The sequence below is a fragment of the Narcine bancroftii genome, chromosome 4 (genome assembly GCF_036971445.1).
Source record: "Narcine bancroftii isolate sNarBan1 chromosome 4, sNarBan1.hap1, whole genome shotgun sequence".
Lineage (NCBI taxonomy): Eukaryota > Metazoa > Chordata > Chondrichthyes > Torpediniformes > Narcinidae > Narcine > Narcine bancroftii.
The window spans coordinates 207,693,656-207,712,463 of NC_091472.1; the positions used below are offsets into that span (position 1 = coordinate 207,693,656).

An 18,808-nucleotide genomic window follows, 5' to 3' on the forward strand; every position below is an offset into this window, starting at 1 on the left:
CTTTATTCTTGTGCTATGTAATAAACTGATTGTGAAACTGAATAGCTTCTCCTATCACTTCATTCAATGAGCACGCTGGACTCAGATGACACATAGACCAAATTGAGGGTAGGGTAAAGCCAGAGTCTGACATATCCCACTGACCAGTCCTCCACCGAGGGATTGTTCAGTGGGCAACCCCGCGGGACGACTGGATTTCAAACCCAACATCCCAGCAAACTACGTGGAAGATGGATGCTGCAGGGTTGGTCTTCATTGTTGCCATGGGAACAAAGCAACTTTTGCAAGTTGGCCCTTTTGAATATTTTCTTCTTTTACTGGTTAAACCAGAAAATTGTCCAGCATTATCCCCTCCCCCAACTTTTCCATGTCCCACAATCCACTCACTAGCATTAAGTTGTAAGGGGTAGCACGGTTGGCATAACGGTCAGCCCCACATCATTACAGCACCAGTGGCCCTGGGTTCGAATCCTGCACTGTCTGTAAGGAGTTTGCACATTCTCTCCATGTCTATGTGTGTTTCCCGAGGGCTCCGGTTTCCTCCCACCTTTCAAGTGTAGGTTAATTGGGTGGCATGGGCTCATGGTCCGGAAGGGCCTGTAACTGTGCTGTATGTCTAAATAAAGGGTCTCAAATCCCAACTTCTTTACCTCATCACCCTTCTCTGATCCAACCTAACCCCAAGATATACACAGAAAGCATTGCATCCAAACCATTTATTGAAGACATTGAGACAAATAAACATTTTCATTACATTCACATTGATACAGATTCTGTTAATGGAAAAGCAAGCACCCCACTGTGTAACACTGGCAGAGAGGTTCCACCGCTTGTTGCTTTGTCCCTGAGCCACTCCACAAGACTCCAGGGTGCATAGCTGTGGTTCTCAAAAGGACAACGTTCAAAGTGAGCTATGGAGGGATTAAAAATACATCCACTTATTGAACATAAACACCCCTGGACCCTCAAATCCCAAAATAAGGGGGATGTTTTGTCTGAGCAAACTCTGCTGAATCTGGATTGAAGAATGAAGCCAGCAGATTTCCTAGTTTTGGGTTTGTCCAGGAGTTATAGAAATTAAAAATAAACCTCCTGATCATCACTGAGAAAATTATTACAAATTAGACCTTAAATTACAAGACAATATACAAAAGCAGGAGGTCTCTTAATCCCACCCTGTCATTCAATTTGATCACAGCTGATCTGTGCTGGCTTCAACTCCTGGGAATGGGAGACCACCCCAGCCCCTCCTCCCCCTGCCTCTCCTCCCCCTGCTCCTCCTCCTGGGAATAGGAGTTCCCCTCCCTTCCCTTCTCCCTTGCCCCACCTCCTAGGAATGGGAGACCCCCACCCCCTCCTCCCCTGCCTCTCCTCCTGGGGATGGGAGACCTCCTCCCCTCCTTCCTCCCTGCCCCTCCTCTGGAAATAGGAGACCCCCTCTCCCCTTCTGAAGAATGGTGAGCTCCTGCCATCGGTCATCTCTGATAGTGCCGCTGCACACCAGCCTCTCTCCGCAACCCCTGCCAAGGGCTGCCATCATTCTCCCAGGAACGGGAGACACCAGGCTCCTGTTCTGGGGAAAGGGAGACCCCCTGACCCTCCTGTTGCGATTGGTAGACTTCGCCCATATCCTCTCGTGATTGGTTATCATCGCCCACCTCCTCCCGGTATTGGTGGAACTCGGCCTGCTCCTCTTGGGATTGGTGGACCTCAGCCTCCTCTTCCTGGGATTTGTGGACCTCAGCCTGCTCCTCCCAGGATTGGTGGACCTCAGCCTGTTCCTCCCGGAATTTGTGAAGCTCATCCTCCTCCCCCTGAGATTGGAGGAGCTCGGCCTGCTCCACCTCGTGGTCATTGGGCTGCCCCTCTGTGTATTCCTGGATGGTGGGCAGAGCTCCCTGTAAGCTGCACCGTCGCCGTAAGCCCACCAGCAGCGGCTGGGGCATGGAGCAGATGTCCGCATTATTCCCCAGGTCCACCCAGGACAGCGCAGGGAACACTCTGGGCTCCTTCAACATCTCCGTCATGTCCTTGAGCACTGCCCTGGTCAGGCGGTTGCCATTCAGGGCCAGGTTGGTGAGCTTGGGCAGGGCGGCCAGGAAGGGCAGCAGGAGCTGCAGGCTCTGGTCGGTCAGCTCGGTGAAGCTCAGGTCGATGGAAGTGAGGTGGTCTCTGTACATCTGCAAGTGGAAGGCCAGGCACTGCATGTCGCTGGGGAGCAGGGCCATTCCCGACAGATCCAGCGAGCCATCGGTGACCTTCATCTGCAATGCTACCTTTAATCTGCAGGAGAGTGAGAAGGGTTATGTCAACAACCGCCCATGCTACCAACCTGCCCTTTCCAAGCACATCACAGAGGCAGCAAGTGAACGGAAACATCGGCAGATACTGGGGGTCTAGCACAGCTGGAGTGATGCAGAAGATCATGCAGCATAGACCACAACAACACAGAAGGCCCTTCAGCCCATCTAGTCTGTGATGAACTATTCTTCAGTAAAAGTCCAAAATTCCGGGTGGCAGAGATCTGGGACAACCCAAGAATCCGGACTTTTCAAAAACTTTTTAAATTTAATGGGCTTTTGTGTGCGTGTGCAAACCCCACAGATACACAGTGGCATTTTTATTTTCTAAAAACTTGATGTGGACTGTGCTGTATTTGCTTATGAATTAAAATATCTGTTCATCTCTTCTTTATTCCTCCTTAAATTTGAATTTTAAAAGTACCACCCGAGAATACGGAAAATCTGCCAAAGTAACCTCATGTCTTCTTTTACCCTTCCGATTTTCTTCCTGAGTTTTATTCTTACATTTTCTTATGCTCCTCTTTTTCTCCTTGTTCCCTATACACCTACTTAACCAGATCCTCAATATCCCTCAAAAACCACAGTTTCCACTGCCTGTTAACTCTGCATTTAATTCCGAAAGAAACTACTCTCAAAATTTCACTTCTGTTGCATGTGTGAAACCGGTTTGATGGGACCCAAGGCAATGACTCTGGATGCAGCTGATTGAACAGTGGTGTTTTATCTACATGTGTAGGGGTAAAAGTCTCACACATGCACACACTCACCCGATTAAACGATATATTTGCAACCACTCACAGGTAGAAGGCTTTACAATCCACGCTCAATGGTCATCTGCCTTTCCTATTACACTCCTTGCATTGAAATAGACACATCTCAGAACATTATTCCCACTGCGCCCAACCCTTTGATTTCTGTCTTTATATGTATCCTGTGGTAGAATTCTCGCCTGCCACGCGGGAGGCCCGGGTTCGATTCCCGGCCAATGCAACTTTTCTGTGGGCAAAGGAGTTAAGGGGTACTGATGGTAGTGATCAGCCATGATCTGTAAAATGGCGGTGCTGGCTCGACGGGCCGAAGGGCCTCCTCCAGCTCCTATTGTCTATTGTCCACTCTGGCACTTGGGTTTCCATTCCCTTTCATATCGAGTTTAAACCCCCCCTCCCCCGGAGCAGCACTAGCAAACCTCCCTACAAGTATATTAGTCCTCCTCCAGTTCAGATGCAAACCGTCATGCCAGTACAAGTCCCATCTTTCCTGGGAGAGAGGCCAATGATCCAGTAACCTAAAGCCCTCTCTCCTGCACCATGTCTTCAGCCATGTTAAGCTGCTTTATCCTATTTTTAACTTCATTAGCACAAAGCACAGGTAGAAATCCTGAGATCACTACCCATGAGGTCCTAGTGCCTAACTCCCTGAACTCTCCTTGCAGGACCTCCTCACCCTTCCTACCCACGTCATTGGTCCCCACATGGACCGCAACATCTGGCTGCGTGCCCTCCCTCCTGAGAATTCCATGAACTCGATCTGAGACTCCAGGACCCAGAGAGGCCACATGATTCTTGATCTCTTCCATAGAACCTCTGATCATGGTGGTGGTTCCCTTATCTATTGAATCCTCTATCACTACAGCTTGCTTCCCTTCTTAGCCACAGGACCAGGCTCTGCGCCAGAGACCTGACCACCGTGGCTTGTCCCTGGAAGGTAGTCCCCCTCAGCAGTATCCAAAACGGTATCAGTGTTATTGAAGGGAATGGCTGCAGGGGTGCCTTGCACTGTCTGCCTTTTGTCTTTCCCTCTCCTGATGGTCTCCCAGCTTCCTGCTTCCCTGTGACTCACTCCCTCTGCCTCCCATATGATCTGGAGTTCCTCCAGTTCCCTAACAAGGTCTGTGCAGAGCTGCAGCTGGATGGACCTCGCAGGTGTAGTCATCAGGAGCACTTGTGCTGTCCAACATTTCCCCACATCCCGTAAGCTGAAATCAGGAGAATACGACCCAGTCCTCATCAATGGCTCAGTCGTGGAGAGAGTCATGAATTTTGAATTCCTGCATGTCAACATCTCTGAGGATATGTTCTGGAGACTCTATGTCGATGCAATCACAAAGAAGGCTCACCAGCAGCTATGTCTTATCCTCCTTGTGAGATGTCTGAGAAGCTTTGGAATCTCTACCGAGAAAAGCATTCTGTCTGATTGTATCACTGCCTGGTACGGAGGTGCCAACTTTCAGGACAAGGATAAACTTTGGAGGGTTATGAACTTGGAATGCAACATCACAGGCACCAGACTCACTCCATTGAGGACGTCTTAAAAAAGCAGCCTCTATCCTCAAAGACCCCCACCACCCAGACCATGTCCTCTTCACTCTGCTACCATCGGGAAAGGTACAGGGGCCTAAAGACGAGCCCTCAGTGGCACAAGGACAGCTTCTTCTCCACTGCCACCAGATTCCTGAACCATCAATGAACCAAACAGTGCCTCACTTTGACTTTTTGTGCATATTTTTATTTATTTATTGCTGTCAGGTGGTTTATTATATGAATGTTTGTCCTGTGAAGCTGCCACAAAACAATGAATTTTGTGAGTTGTTCATGACAATAAATTCTGACTCTGATTCCACCAGCCTCCACACCCAACACATTATCCACCAGAATTCTGGTACTTACTACAGGACCCAACCACCAGACACATTTTTCCTTCTCCTCCCCTCTCAGCCTTCCATAGGGACTACTCCCTCCATGACTCCCTTGTGCACTCTTCCCTCCCCACCAATCACCACCTTCCATCGTGGTCATAGGAGGTGTAATACCTGCACCCACACCTCTTCCCTCACCACGGTCCGAGATTTCAAACTGTCCTTTCAGGTGAAGCAACACTTCACCTGTATCTCTAAAGAACTCATTTACTGCACCCTCTGTGGCCTTCTCTACATCGGAGAGACTGGTCGCAGATTAGAAGATCATTTCACCCACCACCTCCTCTCTGTCCACAATAAAAGCAACCTCCTCATAGCCAACCATTTCAATTCTGAGTCACACTTTCAAATTCACATATCTGTCCATGGCCTTTCACACTACCCCACCCTGACCACCCAGATTAGAGAAAACACCACCTAAATGTTTGTCTGGGCACCCTCCAACCCCAAGATATGAACATTGAGTCAACTTGCCTTTATCCCCCCCCCTCCCCCCCCCCCCCCACCTTTAACTGGTTATTCCAGTTCCTACTTCCTTTCTCACTCCACCTAGCCTAGACTCCTCCACCCCTTCCTCCTTTTGTTCGGACATCTCTCATGTTCCCCCACCCCTTGATGAAACATTGATGATTGATCTTTACCTTTGCAACATAAAGGCACTGTTTGGCCTGCTGAATATCTCCAGCATCTGTGTGTCAACACAATCCTTTGTTTTACCTCTGATTCTGCTCATTCACCATTCTCACTGCCCGTGGGAAGAAGCTGTTCCCCAGACTGGTGATGCTGGCTCTGATACTCTTTTTCTTTATCTTTCCCGATGGGAGCAGCTGAAAGATGGAAGGGATCATCAACGATTTTGCGTGACCTCTTCAGACAACGATCCTAGTAGATCAGATCAATGCGGGGAGAGGAAAGCCACTTTCACAAGAAATTGGCCATTCAGTGTCCTGGGATAGGAATGGGGGTTTGGCTTCTCACCCATGACCACTCCCAACTGGAACACTGAATTTTCAAACTTGCAAGGAGCCATCCCCGGGGTTAGGACTGTTCTACCTTCAACCGGTTATGTCGTGACACATCAAATGACAGTGGACCAGCCCTAAATCCCAATCTATGTATTCAATCATATATTTCAACAAAATTAATCATGCCTAATTATAACATAATCAAGCTTTATGTACAGCACAGTATGAGCCCTTCAACCCCTGTTGTTGTTGTGCCAACCTATATAAACCTTTATAAAGGACTGTGGGAAAGGTGCGAGGAATAAATAGCAATGCTGAAAAGGAAAGGGGAGAAAAAGATGTTTAATTTTTAAATAGCATTGGAAAGTTGGTAGTGCCATAGCACTCAATTTATGCAGCATGGGAAAGTTGGAATCACTATAGAATACAATTTATAAAGCATGAAATAGTTGGTAGTGCTATCGCATACAATTTATACAGCCTGGGAAAGTTGATAGCGCTATTGCAAACAATTTATACAAAGTGGGAAAGTGGGTAGCACTATCGCGTACAAATTTTACAATGTGAGAAAGTTGGTAGCGATATCGCGCACAATTTATACAGCATGGGAAAGTTGGTAGTCCTAATCCGCACAATTTATACAGCATGGAAAGTTGGTTGCGCTATCACGTACAATTTTTACAGAGTGGGAATATTGATAGCGCTATCGCGTACAATTTATACTGCGTGGGAATGTTGATAGCACTATCACGTACATTTTATACAGCGTGGGAAAGTTGGTAACCTTATTGCGTACAATTTATACAGCGTGGGAAAGTTGGTAGAACTATCACGTACATTTTATACAGCGTGGGAAAGTTGGTAACCTTATTGCGTACAATTTATACAGCGTGGGAAAGTTGGTAGAACTATCGTGTACAATTGTTTCAGCATGGGAAGGTTGATAGTGCTATTGTGTACAATTGATACAGTGTGGAAAAGTTGGTAGCCCTATGACGTGCAATTGGTACATCTCGGGAAAGCTGGTAGCCCTATCGCGTCCAAGTTATACAGCGCGGGAAAGTTGGTAGCGCTATCGCGTGCAATTTTTACAGTGCAGGAAAGTGGGTAGCGCTATCACGTGTAATTTATACAGTGTGGGAAAGTTTGTTGCCGTATCACATGCAATTTATACAGCATGGGAGTGTTGGTAGCCATATCGTGTACAATTTATACCGCACAGTAAAGTTAGTAGAGCTATCGGATACAATTCATACAGCGCGTAAAGATGTTAGTACTATCACGTGCAATTTATTCAGTGCAGGAAATTTAGTAGCGCTATGATGTGCAATTTATATAGCGTGAGAAAGTCGGTAGCCCTATCACGTGCGATTGACACGGCATGGGAAAGTTGATAGCCCTATGATGTACAATTTATACAGTGCGGGAAAATTGGTAGAGCTATCATGTACAATTTATACAGCATGGGAAAGTTGGCAGTCCTATTGCGTACAATTTATACAGCATGGCAATGTTGGTAGCGCTATCTCATATCGCGTCCAGTGGGAATGTTGATAGCACTATTGGGTGCAATTTATACCATGTGGGAGAGTTGATAGCATTATCACGTACAATTTATAAAGCGTGGGAAAGTTGTTAGCACTATTGTGTACAATTGTTACAGCATGGGAAGGTTGTTACTGCTATCGCCTACAATTGATACAGCGTGAGAAAATTGGTAGCCCTATTGCATACAAATTATACAGTGTGAGAAAGTTGGAAGTGCTATTGTGTACAATTTATAGAGCGTGAGAAAGTTGGTAGCGCTATAGCATATAATTTATACAGCGAGTGAATGTTGGTAGCGCTATAGCGTACAACTTATACAGCATGGGAAAGTTGGTAGCTCTATCACTTACAATTTATACAGTGCGGGAAAGTTGGTAGCACTATTGCATACAATTGTTACAGCATGGGAAAGTTGGTAGCCCTATCATGTGCAATCGATACATCTCGGGAAAGCTGGTAGCCCTATCGTGTGCAAGTAATACTGCGCGGGAAATTTGGTAGCGCTATCGCGTGCAATTTATAAAGCGTGGGAAAGTTGGTAGCCATATCATGTACAATTTATACCGCACGGGAAAGTTAGTAGAGCTATCGTGTACAATTCATACAGCGCGGTAAAGATGTTAGTACTATCGTGGGCAATTTATTCAGCGTAGGAAATTTGTAGCGCTATGACGTGTAATTTATATAGCGTGGGAAAATTGGTAGCCCTATTACGTGTAATTAATACAGCATGGGAATGTTGATAGCACTATCGCGTACATTTTATACAGAATGGGAAGGGTGGTAACCTTATTGCGGAACAATTTATACAGCGTAGGAAAGTTGGTAGAACTATCCCATACAAATTATACAGCATGGAAGGTTGGTTGCGCTATCACATATAATTTGTACAGAGTGGGAATATTGATAGCCCTATCATGTCCAATTTATACAATGTGAGAATGTTGATAGCTCTATCGCATACATTTTATACAGCACGGAAAAGTTGGTAGTGCTATCTCGTACAATTTATACAGCATGGAAAAGACGGAAGCGCTATTGCGTACAATTTATACAGATTGATAATGTTGATAGCGCTATCGCAAACAATTTATACAGTGTGGGAAAGATGGTATCGCAATCGGGTATAATTTATACAGTGGGAATGTTGATAGCACTATCACGTGCAATTTATACCATGTGGGAGAGTTGATAGCATTATCGTGCACAATTTATAAAGCGTGGGAAAGTTGGTAGCACTATTATGTACAATTTATTCAGTGTTGGAAAGTTAGTAGAACTATTGCATACAGTTTATACAGCGTGGGAAGGTTGGTAGAACTATTGTGTACAATTTAAACAGCGTGGGAAAGTTGATACCACTGTTGCGCACAATTTATACAGAGTGGGAAGGTTGGTAGCGCTATAGCATACAATTGATACAGTGTGGAAAATTTGGTAGCCCTATCGCATACAATTTATACAGTGTGGGAAAGTTGGTAGCGCTATAGCGTATAATAGTTACAGCGCGGGAAAGTTGGTAGCGTTATCGTGTACAATTTATACAGCATGGGTGGTAGCCATATCATGTACAATTTATACCGCACAGTAAAGTTAGTAGAGCTATCGCATACAATTCATACAGCACGGTAAAGATGTTAGTACTATCGCGTGCAATTTATTCAGCGCAGGAAATTTGTAGTGTTATGGAGTGCAATTTATATAGCGTGGGAAAATTGGTAGCCCTATCACGTATAATTAATACAGCATGGGAATGTTGATAACACTATCGCGTACATTTTATACAGAATGGGAAGGGTGGTAACCTTATTGCAAACAATTATACAGCACGGAAAAATTGGTAGCACTATCGCGTACAATTTATACAACATGGAAAGTTTGTCGTGTTATCACATATAATTTTTACAGATTGGGAATATTGATAGTGATTTCACGTACAATTTATACTACGTGGGAATGTTGATAGCCCTATCACGTACAATTTATACAACGTGGGAAAGTTGGTGGTGCTATCTCATACAATTTATACAGCATGGGAAGGACGGAAGCGCTATCGCGTACAATTTATACAGACTGATAATGTTGATAGCGCTATCGCAAACAATTTATACTATGTGGGAAAGTTGGTATCGCAATCGGGTATAATTTATACAGTGGGAATGTTGATAGCACTATCGCATACAATTTATACTGTGTGGGAGTGTTGATAGCATTATCGCGTACAATTTATAAAGCGTGGGAAAGTTGGTAGCACTATCGTGTACAATATATACAGTGTGGGAAGGTTGGTAGCGCTATCGTGTACAATATATACAGTGTGGGAAGGTTGGTAGCGCTATAACGTACAATTTATTCAGTGTAGGAAAGTTAGTAGTACTTCTTTCTTTTCTTTGGCTTGGCTTCGCGGACGAAGATTTATGGAGGGGTAATGTCCACGTCAGCTGCAGGCTCGTTTGTGGCTGACAAGTCCGATGCGGGACAGGCAGACACGGTTGCAGGGGAAAATTGGTTGGTTGGGGTTGGGTGTTGGGTTTTTCCTCCTTTGTCTTTTGTCAGTGAGGTTGGCTCTGCGGTCTTCTTCAAAGGAGGTTGCTGCCCGCTGAACTGTGAGGCGTCAAGATGCACGGTTTGAGGCGATATCAGCCCACTGGCAGGCACCAAGAGATTTCTTTAGGCAGTCCTTGTACCTCTTCTTTGGTGCACCTCTGTCACGGTGGCCAGTGGAGAGCTCGCCATATAACACGATCTTGGGAAGGCGATGGTCCTCCATTCTGGAGACATGACCTACCCAGTGCAGTTTGATCTTCAGCAGCGTGGATTCGATGCTGTCGGCCTCTGCCATCTCAAGTACTTTGATGTTGGAGATGAAGTCGCTCCAATGAATGTTGAGGATGGAGCGGAGACAACACTGGTGGAAGCGTTCTAGGAGCCGTAGGTGATGCCGGTAGAGGACCCATGATTCGGAGCTGAACAGGAGTGTGGGTATGACAACGGCTCTGTATACACTAATCTTTGTGAGGTTTTTCAGTTGGTTGTTTTTCCAGACTCTTTTGTGTCGTCTTCCAAAGGCGCTATTTGCCTTGGCGAGTCTGTTGTCTATCTCGTTGTCGATCCTTGCATCCGATGAAATGGTGCAGCCGAGATAGGTAAACTGGTTGACCGCTTTGAGTTTTGTGTGTCCGATGGAGATGTGGAGGGGCTGGTAGTCATGGTGGGGAGCTGGCTGATGGAGGACCTCAGTTTTCTTCAGGCTGACTTCCAGGCCAAACATTTTGGCAGTTTCCGCAAAACAGGACGTCAAGCGCTGAAGAGCTGGCTCTGAATGGGCAACTAAAGCGGCATCGTCTGCAAAGAGTAGTTCACGGACGAGTTGCTCTTGTGTCTTGGTGTGAGCTTGCAGGCGCCTCAGATTGAAGAGACTGCCATCCGTGCGGTACCGGATGTAAACAGCGTCTTCATTGTTGAGGTCTTTCATGGCTTGTTTCAGCATCATGCTGAAGAAGATTGAAAAGAGGGTTGGTGCGAGAACGCAGCCTTGCTTCACGCCATTGTTAATGGAGTAGTACTATTGCATACAATTTATACAGCGTGGGAAATTTGGTAGCTCTATCGTGTACAATTTATACAGTGCAGGAAAGTTGGTAGTGCTATCATGTACAATTGATACAGTGTGAGAAGGTTGGTAGCGCTATCGCGTACAATTGATACAGGGTGGGAAGGTTGGTTGCTCTATCATATACAATTTATACAGCAGGGGAAAGTTAGCAGTGCTATCGCGTACAACTGGTACAACGTGGGAAGGTGGGTAGCGCAATTCTTGCAATTTATACAGTGCGGAAAAGTTGGTAGCACTATCGCGAATAATATATAAATACCATGGGAAAAAGCTATGGCGGACCTGCCCTCCCGAGTTCTGTGCGGCAGCGAAAGTGCTGTATGCATGTCTGCATGCATGGAGCATTCATAGAGGGGTTTCTCTGCTGCACAACATTCTGGGAAGTTAGGTCCACCAATGCTCTTTGCATGGTCTTTATACATTGTGCGCTATGGCGCTACCAACTTCCCACACTGTTTAAAAATTGACCTCTATTTCTATTTATTTCCTCTCTTTCTCCTGACCCTTCCTTCATTTTAATATTTTCTTCCTTCATGTTCCTGCACTCGTGCATAAACTTGGGTCATTTCAATCCCACAATGCAATTGCCCATTTCACACTTGCCTGATCACCATGCCGGCGTGTGCAAATGCCAGGGGTTGTATAAGGGGTCAAGGCCGTCGATCCCCGTTGTGGGATGACATCATCTGACGCCAAAGTTGATTTGATTTTGCTTTCACACTACGCACTTTAAAGGCTGATTGGCCATTAATTGCTGGGACTATTTGCAAGTGTGAAAGGGGGTGGAGACTCCACTGATCTTCTCTGTCACTCTTCTGGTTCTGTGGATCGACCCCTGATCCATTTCTCTGCAGCCACCATACCACACTGAGATGCAGCCAGCCAGGACACTCTCGTGTCTACAGGACATGCTCCTGTAGACGGGTGACACCATGGTGTCTTATTGTTTCAGTCCTTTCCCAAAAATATCCTGAAGATGCCAGTGTTGCTGTTTAATGCTGTAGAAATGGCTGACAGGGACACAATGGGCTGTATGGCCTGTAGTCTATGAACTGTCTTAGCCCAAACTCTGATTCTCGACTCCCCAAGGGGGACATCTCTACTGCACAAACCCCTCCCTAACTCCCCTTCCAACCTCACAGCCCCTCCCCCATCACTTCCAAACACCCTCCCCACACCCCCTCCCCATCGCCTTCCCCACCACCCCTCACCCCACTGCCCCCCACCCCACCTCCACATCCAACCCCACCCCCCATCCCCACCCTCCTCCCTCCTCACCCCTTATTACCATGCTGTATGTCTCATGTCTAAAAACTGTCCCTCTCCCCACCACCCACCTCCCGCTGGCAGCTCTCCTCACTACCCACCTCCCTCAGCAGCTCTCCTCACTACTTGCCTCCCTCTGGCAGCTTTCCCACCATCCAGCTTCTTCAGCAGCTCTCCCCACCACCCACCTCCCTCTGGCAGCTCTCCCCACCACCCACCTCCCTCAGCAGCTGTCCCCACTACTCGCCTCCCTCTGGCAGCTCTCCCCACCACCCACCTCCCTCCCTCAGCAGCTCTCCTCATCACCCGCCTCCCTCTGGCAGCTCTTCCCATGCACACCCTCCCTGTGACCGTCCACCCTATCCATGCCTCTCGATGTCACCTCTGCCTCCTGTTTCAGAGGAGAGCTTCAGGATAAAGCGCTGGTGGGTCCCACCTCCCCTTGCCAAGAGTCATGGACCCAGTGGCGTGCTGTGGACAGGTACTCACCGGGCTGGTGATTGTTTGGATGCGGATTGCCGCTGCCATTTGGAGTGTGGGGTCAGGTGGTAGATCAGCTGACGGCAGAGCTTCTCGGCGGACTTCAGCGACTCCAGGTCCTAAAACACCCAACAACAATTAACCCTTTGATGGCCCCACCCGCAGAGAACGACACCCAACCCACACCAACCGATCAGTGACCAGGAGACGGTGGAACAGAACAGGGCTGCACACTTAGCCCTCTCCTTTACTCACTTTACACCTATAACTCTGTGTTTTGGCAACACCATCCTCAAACTCGTTGGCAATGCCATGGTAGTGGGTAGTAGAAAACATGGCGATGAGTTAGTACACAGAGGGAAATTGAAAACCTGGCTCAATGGTGCACCAACAATAACCTTGCACTCAATGTCACCAAAATCAAGATGCTGATTGTTGACTTCAGGAAGTGAAAACCAGAGATTATCAATCCAGTGGTCATTGGGGGATACACCCATAGGGTGAGCACATTTAGGTTCTTGGGAGTCACTATCTTGGAGGATCTTTCCTGGACCCAACATACTAATGGCATCGTGAAGAAAGCCTGTCAGCACCTCTACTTTGTCAGGAGTTTGTGGAGGTTTGGTATGACACCGGAAACCATGGCAAATTTCCACACATGGGGGAAAAGTGTGTTGACCGGCTGCATCATGGTCTGGTTTGGGGACACAAATACCTCTGAGCTCAAAGCCCTGCAAAAGATAGTGGACATGGCCCAGGACATCACAGGCAAACCCTCCCCAACATCTAGAATATCTACAGGGAACTCTGCTGTCGGAGAGCAGCAGCAGTCATCAAAGCCCCACACCACCCAGCACAAGCTCTGTTCTCGCTGCTGCCATCAGGAAAGAGGTATCGGTGCCACAAGACTCGCACCACCAGGTACAGGAACAGCTGCTACCCTTCCACCATCAATGACAAACTCAATCAGGGACTTGTTTAAGGACCTGACTTGTGCACTTTATTACTGAATATTTGTTCTTTTCTGCATTGCAGTTGGTTTGTTTACATTTCTTTCTTTAACCATATAACCATTTATAGCACAGAAACAGGCCAGTTTGGCCCTACTAGTCCATGCCGAACATCTTCTACCTAGTTCCACTGACCTGTATTTGGCCCATAACCCTCCACACCTCTCGTACATATACCTATCCGACCTTCCCTTGAATATTAACATCGATCTCGCTTCTACCACCACTGCCGGAAGTTCATTCCATACCCCCACCACCCTCTGCGGGAAGAAATTTCCCCTTATGTTTCCCTTAAACTCTTTTACTCTCAGTCTGTGCCCTCTTGCTTGAATCTCCCACTCTCAGTGGGAAAAGCCTGACCACATTCTTTGTTTACATTTCTCTATTTTCTATATATTTCTTTCTTCTTGAGTTCAGGTTAGTTACTGATAAGCAGAAATTCTACGGCGCCCGCAGGAAAAATCATCTCAGGGTTGTGGGTGATATACTATGATAATAAATCTTGAGTTTGAACTTGCGGCGTTGGAGATCTCCACCTGTAACTGGGAACACTCATATTTGCATCTGCCTGCTGCAAAACAACAAATCTCATGGCACATGCGTGTGACAATAAACCTGATACTGATTCTGGTCAGCCGTGACCTTACTGAATGGTGGGGCAGGGTCTACGGGCCAGATGCTCATCCTAGTTCACATGTCCTTGTGCAGCAAATACGATTAGTAATTTCCCAGCGATGTACAAAATCTGTTGACAATGAGATGTTTCAAACCATGGGCAGCATCGATCAGAGGATGAAAAGGATAGAGTGGAATTGTGTGGCGTGGGTTTCCTGCCCCCCCCCCCCTTAGCAGGGGCTGGGGGGGGGCAGAGCTTCTAAGTGGAAGGGGTGGAGGGAAGAAGGTCCAGCCCACGAGCCGACATGTCAGGTTAATGGACCCTCACCTGTTCTGAGAGGGTGTAGGGTGGGGAATGATGATGGAGGGAGTGACACAGCAGTGCTGGGGGAACAAAGAATTCCACAGCGTCCACAGGAGGTAAAAATCTATAGCCCTGGCCTTCCTTTTCTTTTGCCGTGCTGTATCGATAAAAATTAAAAAATCTAATCCTGAAATTAACCAGGATAACGGGAGTGGCCTTCATGGGCGACCTGGACCTCTATCTACCAGTAATTTCATAGAAAATAGCGACAAATTGACCAACTATTAAATCTCATTTATAAAAATAGCACTGGTGGTCGCGAAAAAATGTATCGCGATCACTTGGACGCCCAACTCCCTTATACTCATAGCACGATGGACTGTGGAAATGAACAGCTGTAGACCTATAGAAAAAAATCAAATATAACCTAAAGAATAAATATGACACTTTTGTCAAGGTCTGGCAGCCAAACCTGGACCAAATACAGTAATCAAAAGGAACAAAAAGGGTATAAAAGTAACTATTATATATACAACTGTACCCTAAATGGATCACAAGACAATCGGACAGGCTGAACCTGTGATGGACGCTATGAACGATGTATATATATGTAATAAAGTACAGTTTGTGTGCCATGTTGCCACATCACCCTGCTGGGTTTTATCTCAAAGAAGGGGTGAATGTGATGAAAGGCATTTGCATAGATGTATGGACTGGCCAGTCTGAACCTCCCTGACCCTTCTTAACCCCTTCCCTGGCTCCTCCCCGGAGTCCCCATTAAAGGACTTGCCCTCTCTTGGTCCTGTACCTGGAACTTGGCCAAGTCATGTGACAGTAATGCTCAGGTTTTTGGTAATTAAAGCCATTTAATCGCTCCATCATGTCTATACGTGATTATTGTTTGCTCCACAAGCATCAGAGTGCAAACATTTCTCTAAATCACCTTACAACAATAAAAATAGTGCACAAAATGTCAAAGTAAGGCAGTGTGTTTGGATCATTGATTGTTCAGGAATCTGATGGCAGTGGGGAAGAAGCTGTCCTTGTGCTACTCGTCTTTAGGCTCCTGTACCTTTTCCCTGCTGGTAGCAGAGTGAAGAGGGCATGGTCTAGGTGGTGGGGGTCTTTGAGGATAGAGGCTGCTTTCTTAAGACACCACCTCATGTAGGTGTCCTTGATGGAGTGGTCTGGTGTCTATGATGTTGCAGGCCGAGTTTACACCCTCTGAGAGTTGATGCCTCCATACCAGGCAGTGATGCAACCAGCTAGAATCCTCCACGGTCCACCTGTAGAAGTTTACGAGCATCTTTGGTGATATACTGAATCTCCTCAGACACCTCACAAAGTATAGCCGCTAGCGAGCCTTCTTCGTGATTGCATCGATGTGGAGGCTCCAGAACAGATCTTCAGAGACAAGAGGGACATTCAAAAGGCTTAGATATGCATATGGATGAAAGAAAAATAGAGAGTCAAGGGTGTGAGGGAGGGGTTTAGATTGTCAAGTTGGTTTATATAGCACAGCATCATTGGCTGAAGGGCCTGTACTACACTGGAATGTTCTAGGTTCTTATCAGGTTACAGCTCGAACACTGTTCAGGGCACAACATCCCAGAAGACAAAATGACACAGAGCAGAAAGAGGCCATTCAGCCCATCATAGTCTGCCTCACCATTCAAACAAGAGCTGGTCCATTTTCCCACTAAGCCCCAGTCCCCGGCCTTTTCCCCATAACCTTGGGATGCACTGGGAAGAGGTGATTAAACTGGGACAGGTGCAGAGGGGATTTAGGAGCATGTTGTGAAACCGTGACCACATGGAAGAACTGGATTGTGGATTCTTTGCGGGGAGGGTTGATTGAGGTTTTCTGAAAAACTTAGAAATAGCCAACAGGAAGGACATTTCCCTCAGCATGGGCCGGGGGGGCAGAGATTCTAAGTGGAAGGGGTGGAGGGAAGAAGGTCCAGCCCACGAGCTGACATCAGGTTAATGGAGAGAGGGTGTAGGGTGGGGAACGATGATGGAGGGAGTGACACAGCAGTGCTGGGGGAACAAAGAATTCCACAGCGTCCACAGGAGGTAAAGATCTATAGCCCTGGCCTTCCCTTCCTTCTCCCTGGCCTTCATTCAGGCACCTACAGGCGAGGTGGTGCAGAAGAGGTTCACCAGGTTGATGCCAGAGATGACAGGATTAGCCTGGGGAGATTAAGGCATGGGGCTGTACTCACTGGGATTTAGAAGAATGAGAGGGGATCTTATAGCAGCATATAAAATTATGAAAGGCACAGATAAGATAAAGGTAGGCAAGTTGTTCCCATTGGTGTGGGAGACCAGAGTGAGGGGACATTGCCTCACGATCCAGGGTAGTAGATTTAGGACGGAGAGGAGGAGGAGCTGCTGGAATCTGTGGAATTCACTGCCCATTGAAACAGTAGAGGTGACCTCAGTGAATATATTTAAGATCAGGTTGGATAGATTTTTACATAGTAGGGGAATTAAGGGATATGGGGAAAAGTCAGGTCAGTGGAGATGAGTCAGATCATTGAATGGTGGGACAGGCTCAATGGGCCGGATGGCCAACTCCTGCTCATATTTCTTATGGTCTTGTGCCTGTGTTTTACTCCCATCTTGTCGAAGGTCTCAAGCCCGAAACATCGGCAATACCGATGGACACTGCGAGGCTAGCTGAGTTCCTCCAGCATCTCTGTTTTCACTACATTCACAGAGTCTGTTTCATGCAGCATTGGCCGATGGGTGTCTGGGTGTGTGCCTAGAGAGGTGTAAGTGGGAGGAGACCCACAGCAGGGAGGGAACGCTGGAGGGTCAAGGCTTTGTGGTTGATTATGTAAATTGCTGACCGCTACGTTGTCCACAGTCTGCTGGGGAGAACTGAGGATCCGTTGGGGTGGGGGGGGGGAAGGAAAGAATGGTCACTGTTTTGGGCCGGAACCCTTCATCAGGACTGAGGGGCGGAAGTGCAGGAGCTGTGAAAAATGGTAGGGTGGGAGGGGTGAGACAGCAGCCCCACACGGCAATGGCCAACCAGGTAGAGGTGAAGCAAGACAGACAGAGGCAGCTGAGTGGCAGATGCCAGGTGCAGAGAGAGAGGAGCCAGAGAAACTGGTGGAGGACGATGGGTTACATCCCATGTGTCCTTCCCCTTCACCTATCCCACCCTGTCCTCCTGTAGTCTCAGTCTGCCCTCAGTTCTGATGAAGAGCTTGGGGCCCAAAACACCCACCGTTCTTCCGCTCCCACAGACACTACTTGACCCGCAGGGCATCCAGATTCCAGTCCAGATGCCTGGATGGAGGACGAGATATTAGGCTTCGCAGGAAGATGTCGCGGTGGAGGTGGGATGGAGGATTTGAACTCATGATCAAGTCCATCCTGTTGAGCAGGTGGTCCAATGGTATTTGGTTTGGTTTGGAAAGGAAGAGGAGGGCAGTAGTCATAGGGGACTCAGTAGTTAGGTGGACAGATAGGGGATTCTGTGGACGCAGTAAGGAGAACTGGATGGTGGTTTGGCTCCCTGGTGCCAGGGTCCAGGATGTTGCTGCTTGTGTCCAAGATATCCTAAAGTGGGAGGTACCAATGACCTAAGGAGGAAGGGAGAAGAGGTCCTGAAAAGTGAGTAGAGAGCTGAAAAGAAGGACCATGAAGGGAGTAATCTCAAGATTAGTGCCTGTGCCACGCAACTGTGAGAGCAGGAAAAGAATGAGGTGGAGTAGAATGTGTGGCTGAAGGGATGGAGCAAGGGGCAGGGATTCGGACTTTTTGCGGGGAAGGTGGGACCTGTACAGAATAGACGGGCTGAACTCTAGTCCCAGGGGGACCAGGATCCTGGCAGGGACATTTGCTTAGGCTACTCAGGAGACTTTAAACTAGAATGGTTGGGGGGAGGGAACCAAACGAAGGAGAACAGCAAGGAGAAGGTTAGATTGCAAACAGAGAAAACTTGTAGACAGTGTTTGGGGTGGAAAATGTGGTGGTACACCTCCGGCCTACT

At 47.4% G+C, this 18,808-nt stretch overlaps 1 protein-coding gene across 3 annotated transcripts in view; it reads right to left on the minus strand.

Annotated features, from left to right (window-relative positions):
* Positions 1–1,410: 1,410 nt before the first annotated feature.
* The window catches only part of LOC138761517 (leucine-rich repeat-containing protein 75B-like), a 111,381-nt gene continuing 93,983 nt past the window's right edge, over positions 1,411–18,808 (minus strand). For 2 of the 3 annotated variants that reach the window (XM_069933777.1, XM_069933778.1), the window contains 2 exons: positions 12,883–12,992; positions 1,411–2,283 (listed from right to left, as the gene is read on the minus strand). In XM_069933777.1, the coding sequence (XP_069789878.1) occupies positions 1,476–2,283; positions 12,883–12,992 (918 nt within the window). In that variant the 3' untranslated portion in view covers positions 1,411–1,475. Of the gene's footprint in view, positions 2,284–5,639; positions 5,826–12,882; positions 12,993–18,808 lie in introns of those variants that run through there. The other variant, XM_069933779.1, reaches the window with a different exon arrangement.